The sequence below is a fragment of the Nyctereutes procyonoides genome, unplaced genomic scaffold, assembly GCF_905146905.1.
Source record: "Nyctereutes procyonoides isolate TBG_1078 unplaced genomic scaffold, NYPRO_anot_genome, whole genome shotgun sequence".
NCBI lineage: Eukaryota > Metazoa > Chordata > Mammalia > Carnivora > Canidae > Nyctereutes > Nyctereutes procyonoides.
In genome coordinates, this window is record NW_026575139.1 from 11,173,319 (window position 1) to 11,189,800 (window position 16,482).

The 16,482-nt window shown below is 40.7% G+C and overlaps 1 protein-coding gene across 1 annotated transcript in view; it reads left to right on the top strand.

Annotated features, from left to right (window-relative positions):
• Window positions 1–16,482, top strand: part of NRDE2 (NRDE-2, necessary for RNA interference, domain containing) — a 46,125-nt gene that overhangs the window by 3,141 nt on the left and 26,502 nt on the right. The window contains 2 exon segments of the mRNA XM_055304091.1: window positions 14,005–14,113; window positions 15,199–15,429. Of these exon segments, the coding sequence (XP_055160066.1) occupies window positions 14,005–14,113; window positions 15,199–15,429 (340 nt within the window).

Consider the following 16,482-nt stretch of genomic DNA (forward strand, 5'->3'; position numbering starts at 1 on the left):
GGCTAATGGGAGTCTAAGTTCGATGTGTGTCTTTTTGACATGACCCAGATGTCTTAATTGCTTCCTTGCTTTCTGGCCTAAAAGATGCCCATAGCTCATCACTTACATGTTCCATTATGGCCTGGAATTGCCTGTTTCTCTAAAAACCATGATTTCTTTTAGCGGAAAATGGTATGGGAAGGTTAAAACCACAGGTTGGTGTCAGGAGTACTAATTGCATTGGGTTGTCATTATTTGTAGACATTTTGAGTGGTCAAAACCAGGAAGAGAAAAATACATCATAAATTCACCTTGATATTTCCAGGTCAAATTTAATATTGTGAGATTTTTACTTAATTTCTTTTTGTAATATAATTTGTAATGTATATACCAATTTATAGTTAACATTTATATTTCTTTCCTCTTATGCTGAAAATCTTAGTTCTTGGGGTGCCTGGCTGGTTTGGTGGGTTGAGTGTGGACTCTTGATCTTGGAGTTGTGAATTCAAGTCCCACGTTGGGTGTGGGTGTTACTTCAAAATAAAATCTTGGGGCACCTGGGTGGTTCAGTCTGCTTCTCCCTCTGCCCCTCCCCTTGCTCGTGTGTGCACTCTCTCTCTCTCAATAAAATCTTTTAAAAAATTAAAATTAAAAAAAAAACTTAAAAAAAATCTTAGTTCCTAATGCCACCAACACAATTATGTATATGTTCAAAATAACAGTAGCAACATGATTAATACTAAATATAGTTTATATTTCTTTGTGGTTTCTTTTGTCCTTAGGACATATCCTGCAGCAGATATGTGGTCAGTTGACTGTGTTTTAAAATAATTTCTGTGTGGTTTTGTCACCAGTTTGACATATAGTTAAAGTAATGTATATTTTTAATTTTGGGGGATTGCTTTTTTCTTCTTTTTGAATTGATTTGGTTTTTAGCATTGTGAAACATTTACATGATCTTAAGGTTGAAAATGTAAACCAGGTATATTCATCTCTGTCATTTTCTGTACTATGTGGGTTAGAATTTTAATTAGTCAATGATATCCTTCCATTTTCTCTCCCTTAATATGAGTAGGTAGCTACATTTCCTTCCTTTTCTTAAATACATACTGTTCTACATTTTATCTTATTTTTTTGAAGACTTATTTATTTTAGAGAGAGCTCTAGCAAGCAGTGAGGGGTGGGTAGAGGGAGAGAGAGAGAGAGAGAGAGAGAGAGAATTCTGAAGCAGACTCCCTGCTGAGTGCAGAGCCCACTGGGACTCATTGTCATGACCCTGAGATCACAAACTGAGCTAAAATGAAGAGTCATTTTCAACATACTGAGCCACCCAGGCGCCCCACTTGTTTTGCATTTTAGCTAAAATTCCAGAGATCACTTTACAGTATAACATGAGATCTTTCTCATTTCTTTTGACTGATACACAGAACTCTATCATGGGATGTCACAGGGTATTCCCTATTAAGAACATTTAGACTGTTTCCTTTCTTCCGCTGTTATTAATAGAGGCACTCTACTTTGTTGTTGACACATGATGTTTCATTAGTTTCAGGTGTACAACGTAGTGATTCAGCAACTTTATACCTCATGCTGTGCTTACTGCAACACTGTTAGAATATCATCGACTATATTCCCTGTGCTGTGCCTTTTATTCCTGTGATTTATTCCTTATTCACAGGCATCTCCCACTCCCCTTCACTTATTTTGCTCATCCCCCGGCAACCATCAGTTCTCCATATTTATGAGTGAGCTGCTTTTTGTTTAGTTGTCTTGTAGATTCTACATATAAATGATATCAGGTGGTATTTTTGTTTCTCTGACTTCACTTAGCATAATACCCTTTTAGGTCCATTTATGTCATCACACATAGCAAGATTTCATCCTTCTTTATGGCTGGATAATATTCCATATTATTTCTATTTTTATGTATATATCACATCTTCTTTACTGACTCGTCTATTTACGGGCACTTGGGCTGCTTCCGTATCTTGGCTATTGTAAACACTGCTGTGGGAAACATAGAAGTTTTTATGTCTTTTCAGTTTCTTTGAATAAATACCCAGTAGAGGAATTTTTGGATCATATGGAATCTCCATACTGTTTCCCATAGTGGTTGTACCAATTTACATTCCTATCAGCAGTGCAAAATGTTCCTTTTTCTACATATTCTCGCCAACACTTTTTATTTCCTGCCTTTTTTAATTTTAGCCGTTCTGACAGGAATAGGGTGATAATCCATTGTGGTTTTGATACACATTTCCCTGATGATGAGTGATGTTGATCATCATTTCATGTGTCTCTTGGTCAACTGGATGTCTTTTTTGGAAAGATGTCTATTCACGTCCTTGCCTATTTTTTGTACTTTTTGCTTTACACTGTAAAATGATATGAAAATGTAAGATCAATAATAAGTAGTGCAGTTTCAATTAAAAAAGACAAACTAAACTGCTGGACAGAGTAGAGAGGCAATAACCAAAGAGGTGACAGCAGCTCCACCACTCTTCACTCTGGAGGTACTGTTAAGCATTAGGACAGGATTTAAATAGCCATCTTATTCAGTAAGAGGTTTGGGGGTGTGTGTGGAGATTTAGTAACATTCATTCTTTGAACAGATATGTAGTGCCTCCATTGTGTTAGGAGCAGCAGAGAGTCTCCAGTGTCTGGTCCCTCCAGTTCTCTCAAGCTTTCCTTCTTATACTATCAGATTATTATTATTTTTTAAAGATTTATTTATTTATTTATTCATGAGAGAGAGAGAGAGAGAGAGAGAGAGGCAGAGACACAGGAGGAGGGAGAAGCAGGCTCCATGCTGGGAGCCCGACGTGGGACTCGATCCAGGGACTCCAGGATCGTGCCCTGGGCCAGGTGCTAAACCGCTGAGCCACCCAGGGATCCCCTACTATCAGATTATTTATTAGGATTTTGTAATGTTTTACATTGTTGTCAGGAGTCAAATATTTGTACAGAGTTGTGGAGGAAGGTGGTATATCAGTTCATTTAATCCTCATAACATATGAAGCAGGTGTATTATCCATATTTGGGAGAGAAACTAAACTCATCATTTTTTTCTCCAGACCGTGCTCTTCTTCCTGGGACCACATATAGAACATGACACCATCATTCCCCAAGCCAAAACTTAGGCATGTACTTTGCTTCTCCTCCTGTCACGACCCCTCATTCAATTCTTCATCTCATCCTTCCAGGCAACTCTTTTCCCACCTCTTCTAGTTTGTACCTCTTAATCCCTTCCATCTAATCTGCCCATCCCCGACCCCTTGCCCTCTGGCAACCATCAGGTTTTCTGTATGTATAGGTCTGATTCTGTTTTGTTTGTTCATTTGTTTTTTAGATTCCACATATAAGTGAAATTGTGGTATGTCTTTCTCTGACTTACTTAGTGTAATATCTTCTAGGTTCATCCATATTGTTGCAATTGGCAAGATCTCATTTTTTATGGCTTAGTAATATTCCCTAGAGTGTGTATGCGCTGATGCACATGCTACATCTTTTTCTTTTTAAAAATTTTACCTTTTGGGCAGCCCTGGTGGCTCAGCGGTTTAGCGCCACCTTCAGCTCGGGGTGTGGTCCTGGAGACCCAGGATTGAGTCCCGCATCGGGCTCCCTGCATGGAGCCTGCTTCTCCCTCTGCCTGTGTCTCTAATGAATAAATAAATAAAATCTTTAAAAAAAATAAAAATTTTACCTTTTTATTTGAGAGAGATAGCGAGAGAGGATGAACAGAGGGGAGAGGGAGAAGCAGGCAGGCTCCCCACCAAGCAGGGAGCCTGACATGGGGCTCCCATCCCAGGACCCTGGGATCATAAAGTGAGCCAAAGGTAGATGCTTAACCAATTGAGCCACCCAGATGCCCCACACACTACATCTTTATCCATTCATCTATTGATGGATATTTAAGTGCTTTCCTATCTTGGCTATTGTAAATAATGCTGCAATGAATATAGAGCGTATATCTTTTCATACATTAGTATTTTAATTTTCTTAGGATAAATACCCAGAAGTGGAATTGCTGGATCTTATGGCATATATATTTTTAACTTTTTGAGGAACATCCACACTGGCTGTACCAGTTTGCATTCCCATCAACAGTGTACAGGGTTTTGTTTTTTAATTTTTTTTCCTTCACATAGTAGCCAACACTTATTTCTTGTCTTTTTGATTTTAGCCATTCTGACAGGCATGAGACGATATCTCATTGTGGTTTTGATTTGCATTTCCCCAATGGGTGAGTGGGGTTGAGCATCTTTTCATGTGCCTGTTAGCCATCTGGATGTCTTTGGGAAAATGTTCAGGATTTTATTTATTTACTTATTCATGAGAGAGAGGCAGAGGCACAGGCAGAGGGAGAAGCAGGCTCCATGCAGGGAGCCTGACGTGGGACTCGATCCCAGCTCTCCAGGATCAGGCCCTGGGCTGAAGGTGGTGCTAAACCACTGAGCCACCCGGGCTGCCCCCCTGCCCAGTTCTTAATTGGATTGTTTTATGTGTTTTGAGTCCTGTGAATTATCTATATATTTTGGATATTAACACCTTACTAAATATGTCATTTGCAAATATCTTCTCCCATTCAGTAGGTTGCCTTTTTGTTTTTTTGATGGTTTCCTTCGCTGTGCAAAAGGTTTTTAATTTGATGTAGTGCTAGTTGTTTATTTTTGCTGTTTTTGTTCATGCCTACAAGACAAGGCCAAAAAAATTTTTGCTAAGACTGATGTCCAAGAGTTTAGTACCTATGTTTTGTTCTAGGAATTTTATGGTTTCAGTTCTTACGTTTAAGTCTTTAACCCATTTTGAATTTATTTTTGTATATGGTGTAAGACAGTGGCCTAATTTCATGCTTTTGCATGTAGCTGTCCAGGTTTGCCAACACCTTTTGTTGAAGAGACTGTTCCTCATTGAATATTCTTGGCTCCTGTGTTGTAGATTAAATGACCATATAAATGTGGATTTATTTCTAGGCTCTCTGTTCTGTTTCATTGATCTAGGTGTCTGTTTTCATGCCAGCATCATACTATTTTGATTATCATAGCTTTGAAGTATAATTTGAAATCTGGGAGTGGAATATTTCCATCTTTGTTTTTCTTTCTCAGGATTACTTTGGGTATTCAGGGGCTTTTGTAGTTTCATACAAATTTTAGGATTATTCTGTTCTAGTTATGTGAAAAATGCCATTGGTATTTTGGTAGGGATTGCACTGAATCTTGGAGATTGCTTTGGATAGTATGGACATTTTAATCATAATCTGATGATTATTTTTAAAATTTCTCTGATAGTTCTTAGTGTATAAAAACACATCAGATTTCTATATGTTAATTTTACTTTATTGAATTCATTTATTATAAAAGTTTTTTGTGGAGTCATTAGGGTTTTCTATGTATGGTGTCATGTCATCTCCACAAACAGTAACAATCTTACTTTACTTCACCATTGAGCATAATACTGGCTGTACGTTTGTCCTATATGGCCTTTACTATGTTGAGGCATATTCTCTTTCTACCCACTTTGCTGGGAGTTTTTTTTTTTTTTTTTTTTTACCATGAATGGATATTAAGCTTTGTCAAATGCTTTTTTTGTGCATCTATTGAGGTGGTATGATTTTTATCCTTTATTTTGTTAATTGCGTTGTGTTGATTGATTTGTATGGATTGTGAACCAACACTGGAATAAATCCCACTTGACCATAATGTATGATCCTTTTAATGTACTGTTGAATTCAGTTTGCTGATGTTTTGTTGAGCCAGTTGACTCTTAAATTCATTAGTTTGCCTTTGTTGTCTGACACTGCCCAGTTTTTGCCATCATTACCCTCCTGGATTGACAACAGCCTCCTAAACAGTCTTCCTATCTACAGTCCTGCCTTCACTCCCTGAACCACTCTCCGCACTGTCAGGAGCATTTTTTTTTTTTTTAAGATTTATTTATTTAGTCATTCAGAGAGAGAGAGAGAGAGAGAAAGAGAGAGAGAGAGAGAGGCAGAGACACAGGCAGAGGGAGAAGCAGGCTCCATGCAGGAAGCCTGATGCGGGACCCCATCCCGTCTCCAGGATCACACCTCGGGCTGCAGGCGGCGCTAAACCACTGCACCACCAGGGCTGCCCATGTCAGGAGCATGTTAAAGTGTATTGTGCGCCTGGGATGCTCAGTGGGTTAAGTGTCTGCCTTCGGGTCAGGTCATGATCCCAGGGTTCTGGAATTGAGTCCTGAGTTGGGCTCTCTGCTGTGCAGAGTGTCTGCTTCTCCCTCTGCCGCTCCTCCTGCCCATGCTTGTTTTCTTTTTTCTTTTATTTTTTTCCATGCTTGTTTTCTCTCTCTGTAAAATCTTTACAAATAAATAACATCTTTTAAAAAAAAGTGTATTGGGATCCCTGGGTGGCGCAGCGGTTTGGCGCCTGCCTTTGGCCCAGGGCGCGATCCTGGAGACCCGGGATCGAATCCCACGTCGGGCTCCTGGTGCATGGAGCCTGCTTCTCCCTCTGCCTGTGTCTCTGCCTCTCTCTCTCTCTCTGTATGACTATCGTAAATAAATAAAAAAAAAAAAAATTAAAAAAAAAGTGTATTTATTTAAAAATACCATGTACCATTCACTGGTGTAAATGCTTTACAAATACTGACTCACTGAATCATAACCCTATGAAGTCGGTACTGTTATTCTGCATTTCTCAGGAGGAGGGAACGCAGTCACAGAGCCAGTAAGTAACTTGTCTGCTCACATGGCTGGTGGGCCACAGAAGCAGGAGCTGAACTCAGGCGATCTAGTGTCAACACTTGTGCTCTTGAATACTGCTCTTTGCTGCCGATCTTTGGAATCCTAGATCTGACATTGTCACCTTGTGTAGAGCTCTCAAGTGTCTGTCTATTGCCCATAGGGTAAGTCCAAACTCTGACATGTTTTTAAGGCCCCCTGGCCTCTCCAGCTTCATCCTGCCCTCACTTGCTGTCCCTCCCTGTGATCCAGACAGCACAGCTTCATGCTGTTTCATGCTGTTTCCCAGAGTCCTGCTTTCCCACGGTCAGATCTTCATACCAGCCATGTCTTCTGACTTAGACTCTCGCTAGGAGCCCATCAGCCTTACTCCTCATCCTTTGGGTTTTAACCAAGATGCTCCTCTTGGCAGCTTCCTCTCACCCACACCTAGTTTGGATAATGTGCTCTCATTGCACCCTCTGTGTGTTTTCTCCATCTTGAGGCCTGTCATGTTGCCAGTAAGTGACTGCCAGTGTGTCAGTGCCCTAAGGGTCAGCTTCGGTTTGTCTTGTTTGCTGTGTGTTCCCAGCTCCTAGACTAGTGCCTGGCTTTCAGTAAAAACAAAACAAAACACGCTGAGTGAAAGAAAAGAAAGACTCAGAAGTTAAGTATTTTGTTACAAGTTGCACAACCAAGAAACAATAAAGCAGTATTTGAACACCCTTTTGGCTCAGAAACTTGTGTTATAAATCATACTGTGTGATATTAGAGTGTTGGGGTTTGGGTTGTTTAAACATCACTTTTGGCACACCTGCATGGCTCAGTAGTTGAGCGTCTGCCTTTGGGCTCAGGTCGTGATCCCAGCTCCTGGGATCAAGTCCCGCGTCGGCCTCCCTGCGGGGAGCCTGCTTCTCCCTCTGCCTAGGTCTCTGCCTCTCTCTCTCTGTTTCATGAATATATAAGTCTTTTTTTTTTAATTTTTTATTTATTTATGATAGGCACACAGTGAGAGAGAGAGAGAGGTAGAGACACAGGCAGAGGGAGAAGCAGGCTCCATGCACTGGGAGCCCGACGTGGGATTCGATCCCGGGTCTCCAGGATCGCGCCCTGGGCCAAAGGCAGGCGCCAAACCGCTGCGCCACCCAGGGATCCCGAATATATAAGTCTTAAAAAAAAAAACACTTTTGGGATCCTGGGTTCTCTTCAAATTGTAGGTTAACTCCGTCTAAGTGCTGACTTTGGCTAGATACTCTGATCACCATCTGAAAAGCACTTCTTAGCCATGTTTGCTAGTGCTTTCTTTTTCTTTTTCTTTTTCTTTTTATTTTTAAGATTTTATTTATTCATGAGAGACAGAGAGAGAAAGAAAGAGAGAGAGAGACAAGCAGAGGGAGAAGCAGGCTCCATGCAGGGAGCCTGACGCGGGACTCGATCATGGGTCTCCAGGGTCAGGCCCTGGGCTGAAGGCTGTGCTTAAACTGCTGAGCTACCCGGGCTGCCCTACTAGTGCTTTCTGTACAAGTGTTTGCACGCTCAGTTTCCCGGTCAGGAAATAAGGACTTTGATCAAAATGAAGAGCTAGGCTCACTCATATTAAAGGAACAATCTCCTTCCTTAATGTATATGCTTACTGAATGCACTCAAACTTAGAAATGTCTTTTGAGTTATTCCTGGCGGGTGGTGCTCAGCGGAGCTCACTGAAACCCAGTAATCAGTGCTTTCTTTGTTATAATCGAATAGGGAAGAGGGGAACTTGGATATTTTATCCAACTGTGATTAAAAAAAATTTTTTTTAAACTTATTCATGGCAGTTTCTCCATCCCTCTGTCTAATGGAATGGAATTAAAGCCTTTTGACTAGCAATGGAGAAACAGCAGTATATAATAAACTTATTATAAAGAGCATGTCAAGCTAGGGATGATTCATTATATAATTTTCTGTAAAATAACACTTGCTGTGGTTCTTCCAGATACCTGCCTGGTTTTTGTTAGGCAGTAGTTCTAAAGTGGTTTTCTGCTTGGTTCTTGTACCTTTCCTTTCCTATTGAGTGTGTGTGTGTGTGTGTGGTGTGTGTGTGTATAGCAGAGTGCTGATTTCCAGGCCCGATTCAACCTAATTTACTAACCTACGAGGACAAAAGATTGGTCAGCTTCTTTGTTTGAACCCTAGGCATGTTGTATCCTGCTCGTTCCTTTTTGAAATACGTTGTTACATCCTGCTTGGTATTGACACAGTGATCTAAATACATATTTGACTTCTCTCAAAGGAATTTGTAAATTGTATGACGATGTAAGTAAATGAAAAAAAAAAAACCTTTGCAATCTGATTAATAAAGTATCTCTTAATCTCAGATAACTTCCTCTGAGTTCCTCTGAGGATTCCACGTAACCAGAATTTAACAATCTACATGTATTACATGAATAGTTAGGCTTGTGATTAAGTATAAATACCATATGAACAGAGACCTGGCCTGCCTTACTCACACTGTATCCCCAGTGTGGGGACCTGCCTGGGCATGTACTAGGTGTTCCATATTTTACTCTTTAATGATTCAATTTCCATTTACAGCAAAGACTGGAAGAATCAAAATAGTTGTACTTTATACCTAGATAAATAGCATGCTTTTGATGGTGTCAGGTTCCTTTAGTTCAGTAAATTAGATGCTAGGAATAAAAGATACGAAGATATGGCTCAGATCCTCATTCATTGTATTTATTCAGCAAATATTTATATTTCAGTTTTGTGCCAAGGCACTGTACTAGGAATACAAGGAGTGAGTAGTCGTGACCTCTGCCTTTATGTAGCATTTAGTTTAGAAAGAAAGGCATAGGAGGAGCTCATAGGGTGCAAGAATTGTAAACTAGGGATCCCTGGGTGGCGCAGCGGTTTGGCGCCTGCCTTTGGCCCCGGGGCGCGATCCTGGAGACCCGGGGTTGAGTCCCACGTCAGGCTCCCTGCATGGAGCCTGCTTCTCCCTCTGCCTGTGTCTCTGCCTCTCTGTCTCTCTCTGTGTGACTATCATGAATAAATAAATAAAATCTTAAAAAAAAAAAAAGAATTGTAAACTAATTTACTGTATTTGTTTGGCTGGTAAAATATTTTTGTCTTTTTCTTTTTTTCATTCTCACTTCCTAGTAATCATTACTAATCTGGTCCTGGTAAGGATTTGAGTTGTTGACCTTTGCCTTGGAATAAAGTAGGAAGAGTGCCATGCAAATAATGAGTTTATAATGTGAGAATTGCCACAATAGCCCCATGTTGCAGAGACACTTCCGGAAAACCAGCTCCTTAGTTTAAGGAGTGAAGAGTAGCACCATGGTGTGGTGGGGAGCACCGATCGGGGTGCAGGTGTGTACCGTGTCCTTGTGACTGAATTTCTTTTGGCCTCCCGCTGTTGATCTGTAAATGAGGCAGTGGTACCCTAGCCGAGCTCCTTCAGGGAGCCTTCTCAGAGCCACCCCCTCCCTTTGGCCCCCAGGAACATCACTACTTGGGCTGTTCTGATTGCCAGACTTCTCTGATTTTGTTTAAACAGTGTTTTCTCTAGACTAGAACTTTCAAAATTCTGACATGACTAACATCCAATAATGATTACTTCTAATGTTCCTTGTTCACTGCTCTTGTGCTACCAGGAAAGAAAAAAAAAAGCAGCTGCTGTAACTTCTTGTCAGGTGGAAATACCCTTTGCTCTGACAAAAGGTCATTTGATTGAGATGAAGTTCACAGAGGTGGTCAGTGCTGATTTGGGCTAGAACCCCAGGAGTTTTAGTTCTGTATACACTACTCTTTTCCCACAGTGGTCTCACATGGCAAAGCCTTAATTGCTCCCTTAAAAGCCCTTTTTCTTATACTTTCTGGAGGACTCTGGAGAGTTGCACACTTTATGCTTTTGGTTTTTTTTTTTTTAAGATTTTATTTATTTATTCATGAGAGAGACAGAGAGAGGCAGAGACACAGGCAGAGGGAGAAGCAGACTCCCTGCTGGGAGCCTGATGGGGGTCTCGATCCCAGGACCCTAGGATCACGCCCTGAGCCCAAGGCAGATGCCCAGCCACTCTGCCACCCAGATGCCCCCTTTTTGTTGTTTTAACAGCTGTTTTTTGTTGTTTTACATCTCCTCCAAGCTGTCTTCACTACCTAGAATATTTTTGGAGAAATCTCTTGAAATTGAGGGCATCTTTCCATACATATTGTTTTTCCATTTTTTTCTCACCTTTCCTTTGTTTATGAGAAAATCCAATTATTGTGGAAATAGTCATGATCTCAGGGAGCAACAGGAACCATTTTCACATACCTCTTGCCACGAATTCAACCCAAGGGAAGAGAACCAACCTCAGAAGGAAAAGGAGACAATAGAAGAAAGATTGCCCCAACAGTTGCTTCGCACTCACGGGGTGTGGCCTTACAAGTGACTTAGTTCCTCTGAGCCTTAGTCTTCTCTTTTATGTGGTGGAGATCATAGTACCTCCCAGAGAGGGTTGTTATGATGCTTAACAGGAGTAAGGATATAAAAAGGGCTTTACCTGGTGTTTGGCCTACAGTAGGCACTTAATGGGTTAGAATCTCTCCCTCCCCCCTTTAAAAGGTTTTATTTATTTATTTAGAGAGTGAGCATGTGTTCACGAGCAGGGGGTGGGCAGAGGGAGAGAGAACCTCAAGCAGACTCCCTGCTGATTGGGGAGCCCCAATCAGGGCTCCATCCTATGACCCTGAGATTATGACCTGAGCAGAAATGAAGAGTCAGATACTCAACCGACTGAGCCCACCAGGCACTTCTCCCTCTTATTTATTTATTTATTTATTTATTTATTTATTTATTTATTTATTTATTTATCTATCTATCTATCTATCTATCTATCTATCTATCTATCTATCTATTTATTTATTTATTTATGATAGTCACACACACAGAGAGAGAGAGGCAGAGACACAGGCAGAGGGAGAAGCAGGCTCCATGCACTGGGAGCCCGATGTGGGACTCGATCCCGGGTCTCCAGGATCGCGCCCTGGGCCAAAGGCAGGCGCCAAACCACTGTACCACCCAGGGATCCCACTTCTCCCTCTTAATGTAACATTCCTCTTTAGGACTTTCCTTCCTTTTGCTCTTTGCCACAAATATTTATTAAAGTCCTCCTGACGTATGCTAGACATTGTTCATGGTGCCACAGATACAACAGTGAGTAAAACAAAGTATACGTGTCATCACAGATGACATATTCTAGTATCTCCTCCTCACTGAGATGCAATAATCATCAGGGACTAGAAGACAACATATGAACACTGTTCCAGCCCAATACTAAAAAGACAACTCATTTTAAAAAAGGGCAAAAGATTTGACTATTCTTCCGATTTGAGTGGCCAATAAACACATGAAATGATGCATTGCATCATTAGTTACCAGGGAAATGAAAACCAAAAGCACAATGAGAAGAGACATCACACACACTAGGATGACTGTAAAACCTAAACCACAGAGACAAGTTGCCAAGGATTTGGAGAAATCAGAATCCTTACACACTGTTCCTGGGAATGTAAAGTGGTGCAGCCAGTTTGGAAAACAGTCTGGTATTTCCTTAAAATGCTCAACATGAGTTACCACATGACCCAGTGTTTCTCCTGGATGTCTAGCCGAGAGAAATGAAAACATATGTCCGTATAAAAACTTGTACATGAGTGTTCATGGCAGTATTGTTCATTATAACCAAGTGTCCATCAGCCAATAAATGGATAAAATGTGGTCTATCCATAAAATGGAATATTATTTGGCAGTAAAAAGTAATGGAGCATGGATACATTCTACAGCATGGATGAACCTTGAAAACATTATGCCAAGTAGAAGAAGCCAGTTACAAAAGACTGTGTATTGTGTGATCTCCTTTATTTATTATTTATTTATTTTTAAAAGATTTGCTTTATTTGATAGAGCAGGGGCAGAGGGAGAGGGACAAGCGAGCTCCCTGCTGAGCAGGGAGTCCAATACGGGTCTCTGTCCCAGGACCCCGGGATGATGACCTGAGCTCAAGGCAGATGCTTAACCAACTGAGTCACTTAGGCGCCCCATAGGATCTCATTTATAGTCAATGTTCCAAACTGGAAAATCTGTAGAGACAGATTAGTGGTTGCCTGGGGGTGGGAGAGCTGGAGATGAGTGATGGTAACTGCTAATAGGCATGAGGTTTCTTTTTGGGATTATGGAAATGCTCAAATTACTTCATAGTGATAGTTGCACAATTCTGATTTTTTTTTGCTTTGTTTTGTTTTGAAGTAAATTCTGTGTCCAACATGGGGCTTGAACTCATGACTCTGAAATCAAGAGTCACATGCTCCACCAACTGAGCCAGTCAGGTGCTCTGCACAATTCTAAATATACTAAGAGCCATTGCTTGCACATTTTGTTTTTTATTTATTTATTTATTTATTTATTTATTTATTTATTTATTTATTTATTTACACATTTTAAATAGGTGAACCTTACAATATCTAGATTATGTCCCAGTATGACTGTCAAGTGCACTTACCCTTTTGTCTCCTAACTTCATGTCACGCACCAGTGCTCTGGCCTCATCCTAGAACACAACAGGACAAAATCCAAACCCTTCTTGGGGCCCCCTTGCTACACCATCCCTTGATTTTTTCCTTTCTTTCAGTTAAGACTCCTGAAGGGTTAGAAATTAAGTGACTTGGAAAGAATCCATTCCAGAGGAGTTAGAAATTAGTGGATAAGCAGAAAGGAAAAATTAGGGACATTCAACTCACCACCCAGAAATAATCATCATTAATATTTTATATAATGTTAGCATTAGCAAAGTTGACACCCGTGTTTTTGTTTTCAAAGAGGAGTAGTAAGGAAAGGCTTATGTTAAGTTACTGAGGACAGAATATTTTTTGAAGAAAAATACCTTAATCTCCTGTAACAGCATTAAGCATGTCAGGCTTTTGTGCATGATTTGATTTTTGAGCTTTTCGGAATTGTCTGCATCAGATTTGAGGTCATTAAGTCCTAGTGCTTTGGAAACATTTTTGCTCCGTAGAGTGTGGATGGAATCCATAAAACCTTGTTGCTTTTTAAGCCACACTTGTTGCATGGCTTTTGCTTAAGCTGCAGCCTGATAGCACAAGAGGATTTCAGTCTTAAGTATTTTAGTGTGTGTTAAAGCCCCATGCCCTGTGAAATAAAAATTTCATGGATTCCCTGTGGCTTCTGCAGACCGTCTGGCTGACGCTGGCTGTGAATTAGGATGTCAGCTGGTAAGATGGATTTCCTGCTTTAGAAATCACGTGGAGCTAATTTCATTGATCTTTTTTCCCCACTTTTGTTTGTGCAGAATTAGACTGGCTGAGCAACCCGAGCTTTTGTGTTGGAGCCATAACCTCTCTGAGCCAACAACCTGAAGAGGTCACCGCCCTGGTTTCTGAAGGGTCCCCACTGACCAGGTAGTTTTTTTGAAAGATGGATTTTTTGTTTTTGTCCATGTACTGCCTATAACTTGGTTTGAATAATGCTCCTTAGATTAGAAAAAACCCTGTGATAGAAGAGCAAATTACCAATCTTTTTGCTTGAACTAACGAGGTGCCCTTTGACTGTTTTCTTTTACTTCATTCATGGATTATTCCTCTTTTCCTCCGTTTGCATTGTGGTGGCAAGTGCAGGACACAGTCAATGCCATAATGAGGCCACGAGGGAAATGGCATGCACCATTGTGATGGTTGTATAATGTGACCTTATTAGTAACCTTCAGAATACTGTAGTCCAGTGTTTCCTCAGTTGTGTTTTTAACCATTTTTGGAAAAATAGAAGAAGCTGGTGTGATAAAACATTGGATGAAATCTCATGAAAACTTTGGGGAAAGCAGAATGGCACACAGAGATCTGTATCGAGCTTTGAAAGAAATTGTGGTAGAGCATCAAATTGAGACGTGAGCCCTCTAGAAAATATAGGTGGTCTCATTAAGGTGATGAGCCCCAAGAAGTCAGTACTCTGAAAATACGAGAAGCCTTTGGAAATTGACACCAGCCGATGCCTGAGAGAGGGTTATGTCAGTGATGCAGAAGGGCTTATTATAACCTTTAAAAATCTGGACCAGAATTAAACCTTTTTAAAATTTTTGGCATTAAGGACATGCTGCCTTAATATGGAGGAGTGAAAATAAACCCTTGATAACATTGCTTCAGTGAATACTTTATTTGGTAAAATAACTGGCAGATTATTTTCATTTAAAAATAGACAGATGTGAAAGTCTAGGTTAGGAAGTTGTTAAAACCTAGACTTTCTTCACCTACTGTTGTTTTAGGTCCAGTTCCTTTTTCTGGGTGGGTGGGTGGTGGGGTGGGGAGGTCCAGCTCTTAAATCCTTAAGGGGAGTTGTGATCCAGGAAGGCACTGTATAGATACATGGGCGAATAGTAAGCCCCTCTGGGCATTCCTGGAGTTCCCTTTTTACATAGTTGTCTGCTTATTTACATAGTCTTCTCCCTGATTCTCTTCTGGAAAAAATTCTAATGGGTGATTTTCCCAAGCAGGAGTCCTCTGAAATCAGAACCCTCAGATGAAAGTGACAGTAACAAAAAGCCCAAACAAACAAGCAGAAAAAAGAAGAAAGAGAAAAAGAAGAAGAGGAAGCATCACCACAAGAAAATCAAGAGAAAACATGGGCAGACCAGTAGCAGTGGATCTGAGCCAGATAGTGAGCCTGATAAGGACAAAAATTCCAGAAGCATTGGAGATAGTAAAAAGGAATCAGAGAAACCAAGGTAGGTTTTCTATTCTCACATATCTGTGACTTTTCACATTTTGAATTTTTTCCCTCAATTGTTGCCACAAATTAGACATTGGAATGACTGTTTAGCCACTCAGTCAAATGGAGTCCCGAAAAAGCCCAAATAGAGCTCTACCATTAGAGCAACATTAAAAAAAAAAAAAAAAGAAAAGAAAAGAAGAAAAGAAAGAAGACTTTTGTTAAAAAAATTAGGGCCGTGATTTTATTTGAGAAATGTTAGACACAGTAATGATTGTGTCAAAATTTGATTCAGGCAAAAAGTCTTTGGGATTTTGAAAGATGGCTCATGTGCTACATGGTGGGAACATGGGCCAGTTTACTACATAGTTAACGGTCCCATCAGTAAGGGTCAGAGTAAGAAGAATGTCTTCTTTCTCTTCTGTAGTCCTCCTCTTCCTTTCGATTCCTCACATCAGCCCTACAGGCGGACGCGCACTTTTGGGTTAAGGGTAATGTAGTATATAAGATCATCATTGCTCTCGTCATTCCTCTCGTCCTTTTTCTTTCTTTCTTTCTTTCTTTCTTTCTTTCTTTCTTTCTTTCTTTCTTTCTTTCTTTCTTTCTTTCTTTCTTTCTTTCTTTCTTTCTCTTTCTTCTTTCTTTTCTATTTTATTTATTTATTCATGAGAGACACAGAGAGGCAGAGACATAGGCAGAGGGAGAAGCAGGTTCCCTGTGGGGAGCCCGATGCAGGACTCGATCCCAGGACCCCAGGACCACGACCTGAGCCCAAGGCAGATGCTTAACTACTGAGCCATCCAGGTGCCTCCCAAATTTAGTATTATTAAGATTTTTTTTGACTCTTCAGGTGTTACTTGCTTTTATTGTGTGCTTAGAGGTCCCGCTGGCGTCAGTGAGGGCTCTGTTGCAGCGAGTCTGGAGTGTGGCCTACGGAGTTCCCATCAGACAGGCAGACCCTGCAGTCCTTCTGGATCTTTCTGCCACTAGATCCATGGAGAGCATTGCAGGCCTGTGTGGCCCAGAGCATCAGATTGATTTTATGTCTCAGGTGCTGTATCTGTAACCC